The sequence below is a fragment of the Arvicanthis niloticus genome, chromosome 9 (genome assembly GCF_011762505.2).
Source record: "Arvicanthis niloticus isolate mArvNil1 chromosome 9, mArvNil1.pat.X, whole genome shotgun sequence".
Lineage (NCBI taxonomy): Eukaryota > Metazoa > Chordata > Mammalia > Rodentia > Muridae > Arvicanthis > Arvicanthis niloticus.
In genome coordinates, this window is record NC_047666.1 from 72199059 (window position 1) to 72204478 (window position 5420).

The following is a 5420-nucleotide window of genomic DNA, read 5'->3' on the forward strand; positions in this document are numbered from 1 at the left end:
GGAAGAAACAGATGTGACGAGGGGGAGCATGGGTAATGGTAAAGATACTAGAGAGGAGTGATAATGAATCTTACAGATTTAAACTTTTGTCTGTGATGAGTTACATTGATGAACATTGCTTGACTGTCATTTAAAACTAGGAATGGGTGAAAAGTAGCCCTTTTTACTGATATCATTTGGACTTTGTACAGAGCCCTTGTGAAGATTTGAAAAGGCATCAGCATTAAGGGCTTGGCTACCAGACTGTGTCTTTGAGCACTTTCGAAAAGGAAGCATTTCCTTCAGACAGATTCCACTGTGAGCCCAGGCATACTCTGTAGTCCCTACTGGCACTCCAGCCATGTGTCCCTGGGAGATGAGTCTGCCAACCCACCAGCTACAATGTGTAGTAAACTTAGGCTGAGCTGTTGAAGGTGGTAGAAATACGTGGAGGAATCTTGCTAATTAAACCAGAATACCAAGTTCAATTGCAAGGAGCATATTAGCAGGGCAGTTCTGGCTTGGGGTCTCCTGTAAGGTCATGGTCCAATGTTTGTGACCCAACGGATACAACTCAGTAATCAAGGGAATAGCCAAGTTTGTGATCATCCCAACAGATACAGAGGAAATACTAGACAAATCAACACACTTGTGTGATTAAGTAGTGAGCAAACCAGGACTAGATGAGAACTTTCTCAACAAGGTACAAGGAATCTCTGAAAACCCCGGGCTAGCATCATAAGAGAAGAGACTGGATAATTTCACAGAAGGTCAGACACATGGCAAGCATGCTGTCCTGGCTCTTCTGAGCTCAGCTTCTATTAGTGGACCTAGTTAGAACAATCAGGCAGGAGCCAGTTCGGAGAGAGAGAAAATCATCTCTATTCACAGAAGAAATGATCTTTTACACAAAAAAGTATCAAGGAAAACCATTTGTCATGGTCTAGCCCTATAAGTTCAGCAGTAGGAAAGCCTAGTCTGGAGAATTGCTGTGAGTTCAAGGCCAGCCTGGGCTACATAGAGCATACCAGGCTAATGCAGGAAGCCCTGTGTCTTAGGGTTTTACTACTATGAACAGGCACTATGACCAAGACAACTCTTATAAGGACAACATTTAATTGGAGCTGGCTTACAGGTTCAGAGGTTCAGTCCATTATCATCAAGGCGGGAACATAACAGCATCCGGGCAGGCATGGTGCAGGAGGGGCTCAGAATTCTACATCCTCATCTGAAGTCCACCAGAAGACTGGTTCCTATGTGGTTAGGAGGTGGATCTCATTGCCCGCCGCCACAGTGACAGGCTTCCCTCAACAAGGTCACACCTACTCCAATAAGGCCACATCTCTTAGCAGTGCTACTCCCTGGGCCAAGTGTATTCAAACCACCACACCCTGCCTCAAAAACCAAAGAAAAACAAGAGAAATCCCCACAAAACCAACAAGCATGATGGTACATGCCTATAATCTCAGCACTAGGGGGACAGAAGTAGGAAGGTCAGAAGTTGAAGACTAGCCTGGGCTATGTGAGACACTATTTCAAACAATAAAATAAAAACTAATAAACAATAAAGCCCCAGAAAACTTTAAGAAATCCACCCACCAACCAAACCAAACAATTAAGATCCAACGAGTGAGTTCAACAGGATGAACACACAAAAATTCATCATATAGTGCATTTTTTTTTTTGCTTTAAAATTTTTTATTTGAGAATAACCAAACAGAATTAACATAAGCAACTTCCAGATTAGCTGTTCTTGTTCAGGACTGCAGCCGGGCTCATGCTAAATCAGCACACAGCAGAGGCATCTTCCTGATTGCTTTCTTAATGGAGTTCAGCTCTTTCATAGAGCCATAAGACACAGATACATGTCCAGCTGTACGTGCAGGATTGCCCAGATACAAAGTCTCTGGTTGTGTTGGTGGGAAACAGGACCTTAAAACGTATCTGAGAAGACAGAGCCACCGTGCACAGCTCCTAATTCAGAACAGAGGCAGAACCATCACATCTGTGTCTTCTTTCTTAATGGCTGACACTTGCTTTCTTCCTGTAGGCCTGGTCTTTTCACTTGGATTTTTGCCTTCTTTTCTTTCAGAGTTCTTTTAATAAAAATATAACGAGCCCATCACTGAATGGAGCTTAAATTCGATCAAAACGAACTGGGTACAACTATTTGGAATCTTTAGGGCAAGCAGCGAGAAAACGTCATCGTAAACTACAGCCCTACAACAGCTCAAGAATCCCTTACACAGGTGGGAATGGGAAAAGGAAAGACATGCCATGCATTGGCGAACCTGATAAATAGTATGGCACAGGTAGCCGTGACCATCAAGTGGTTCTCCTATTTCCCAGACAGCTGTTTGTACAGCTTGGGTACGTAGTTGTCCCATTCTGCTTGGTAACATGTGCCGGCCACCGGGGGTCCCAGGTGATACTTCTTGCGGAAGGCTGCAGTTTTGAACTTCCCACGATGGTCTCCAGACCGGTTGGTGAGGATGGGTTCGTCACATTTCAGTGGCTTGTCTTGTTGGTACACAAGCCAGACATAGCGATGGAGGCCAGTGCCCTTGGGAGGCCCGGAACCCACGTAATCCGAGAGAACCTTCCCACTACTGATGTCGTTGCCTTTCATGTTGACCACCAGAAAATGGTGCCATTCCCTGTATATGGGTTCCTTCCTACTGGGAGCATCTGGGTCTGTGAGGACCAAGGTGTAGAGTTTCCCTGGGTCAAGGCCATCCCATGAAATGCTGCTGGGTCTGTTCCTAACCTGAGTGGGCGTCAGTACTTGGCCCAGCTCACCCACCTCCGCCCCCGGGTAGGTGACCCGCAGTAGATGCTGTGGCTGCTCGTCCACGTCCTGTAGACTCAGCGGCCCGGCCCACACGCTAAGGTCTGTAGGCATGGCAAGGAGCTGGAGTGGCGGTTGGGTGCTGGAAGGCGCGCGCTGCGCCGAGAACTGCTTGATGACTACGTAAGCTCTGCAGCCACGGGAGCACACACTTTCGCATTCTTATGTACCTCAGTGTGAGATCCCAAAGTTCCATTTTTTTAAAGTATTAAAATAAAAATACTCAAGAACAAATTTTGTTCAAGAACAAAAAAAAATTTGAAAATCGTAGTTTGAAAGGTACAAGATGTTGTTGAAAGATACTGAACAGGCGCTAAATAAATAAATGAAAATCACTCCATGTTTGTGCATGAGATTTAGGAATTAACAAGAAATTAATATTCTCTATGATAGTGTGTAGATTCAATGAAAGTCCTGTACAAATCGCAGCGTCTTTGTAGAAACTGCTGAGTTTAAAATTTGTAAAGGTGGATTTGCAAGGAACCAGAATAGTCAAAGCTATCTGAGAAAAAAGAAAGTTGGAAGATGCCCATGCTTTCTTGTTTAAAGTGAGCACAAGCGATAGTAACGGAGACAGTGCAGACTCGCATGGTATGGGGGTCACAGGAATCTGCGCTAGTACATCCGGATGTGCAGCCACGTGAAGGGATTTTCAGAGGAGATGGTAAAGTACTCAACAGGGGAGAGAATAATCTTCAGCCGGGGGTTCTGAAATCACTGGACACTCACATGCACAAGAGTAATGTTGGCCCCTAACCTAGCACCAGATATAAGTTAATCAAAGCAGAGCAAGTTAATCAAGTCAGTGACCTAAATGTAAGAGTCTAAAAGACCATTAGAAGACAACACGGGGCTAAATTTTTATGACTTTGGATTTGGTAATGGATTCTTAGCTATAACACAGAGATGTGGGTTGGCAAGATGGCTCAGTGGATAAAGGCACCCGTTGACAAGCCTCAGGACCCAAGTTTATTCCCAGGTCTCGTGGTAGAATTTGTTTTTTTGGCTTTGCACACACGCATGCACACACGTATGCACTCCAATCATCAGACCAACCAACCAAATAAACAAAAAGTAATGTAACCAATCAAAACTAATCAGATAAAGTATGCCAAGATATGAGCCACAAAAGGAAAAAAAAAACAAATTTGATTTCATTAAAATTAAAATATATTCTCTGTTCCCCAAAGTATTATTAACAATGAGAAAAGGCTAGCACAGGCCAGCAAGATGGCTCAGTAGGTAAAGGTGTTTTCAACCAACCTGACTCTCTGAACTCTGAAATTGATTCCTGGGCCCCACACAGCTGGAGGACAGAACCAACTCCCACAGGTTGTTCTCTGACCTCTGCATACGTGTAGTAGAACACCCCCCACCCCGTAACATCTGCATTAAATAATTTTTTTAAAAAAGTACTTAAAAATTAAAAAAAGCCAATATATGAAGTGAATTTTTAAACATCTTTGCAGATCATATATTTGGTAGATGTTTTATATCTCAAATCTATAAAGAATATTCATAATTTAATGATACATGTCAACTAATCTAAACAATAGGTTAAGGCTTTGAGCAGGCATTTCTCTTAAGAAGATACACAAGTGGCCAAGAGCACAGGAAGAGATGGTAGGCACTGTAGCTCATCAGGAGAGAGAAAATCAGTATCATACCACCCGGGGGTCAGAACAAAAGGAGTCAAATACAACAAGTACCCAAGTACCGTTGGGTACATGGAAAAATAGAAGCCCTCACAGACCTGGGGGAGATGAGAAATGGTACTGTTTGCTCCTCAAGTGACTGCCCATAAAAGTTACTTTACCACCCAGCATCAGTTCCTGGATATATACCCGAGAGAAGTCAGAATAAATGCCCACATAAAAACCTGTATATCAGTGTTTATAGTAACAGTATTCACAATAGCCCAGAGTTGGAAGCAACCCAATGTCCATGAATGGATAAGCAAAATGCACATATAAACAATGGGAACAGAATTCTACTCAGCCATAAAAGGAAACAAGGTTCTGACACACGCTATAACATGGGCGGACATTGAAAACATAATGGTAAATACCTATCAGTCAGAAACTACTGCTCCCTGGACCAATGAAAAGACTCAGTGGGTGAAGGTGCTTTTCAGACAAACCTGGTGACCCTGGTTTGTCCCCAGAGCCCACATAGAGTCGAAAGACAATGGAGGTTGATAAAGCTGTCCTCTGACCCCTAATCACACTGTGGCATGTATGTCCCTGCCTCCTTGAATTATGTAAATAAACATGCAGTAATAGATACATTGAAAAGGAAAAAACTTAGTCTAAATGAATCTATTTCTTTAAAATATCTCTAAGTGGTAAATCGACAGAGATAAATCTAGAAGTTGTTCAGTGGTTGATTTGTGAAGCAGGCTGGGGAAGTGAGGAGCTGACAACTAAAGGGTACAGGATTTCTTTCTCCACAAAGAAAATACACTTTGAAGGTGTTGATGACTTATGTGTATCGGAAACTGTTCTAAAAAGCCACCAGACTGTACCTTTTAAGTGGTTGAATTATATGGCATGTAAATTATATTTCAATAAAGACATTATGTAAAACAAGCAAA

The 5420-nt window shown here is 42.9% G+C and overlaps 1 protein-coding gene across 1 annotated transcript; it reads right to left on the bottom strand.

The window, feature by feature from the left end:
- Positions 1-1659: 1659 nt before the first annotated feature.
- LOC117715629 (phosphatidylethanolamine-binding protein 2) lies at positions 1660-2932 on the bottom strand. Its single transcript, XM_034512527.2, has one exon. The coding sequence runs from the start codon at positions 2879-2881 to the stop codon at positions 2318-2320; it is 564 nt and encodes a 187-aa protein (XP_034368418.1). The 5' UTR covers positions 2882-2932; the 3' UTR covers positions 1660-2317.
- Between the last annotated feature and the right edge of the window lie 2488 nt (positions 2933-5420).

Coding starts and splice junctions, on each gene's coding strand:
- LOC117715629 (XM_034512527.2), bottom strand. CDS start 2,881: ATGCCTACAGACCTTAGCGTGTGGGCCGGGCCGCTGAGTCTACAGGAC.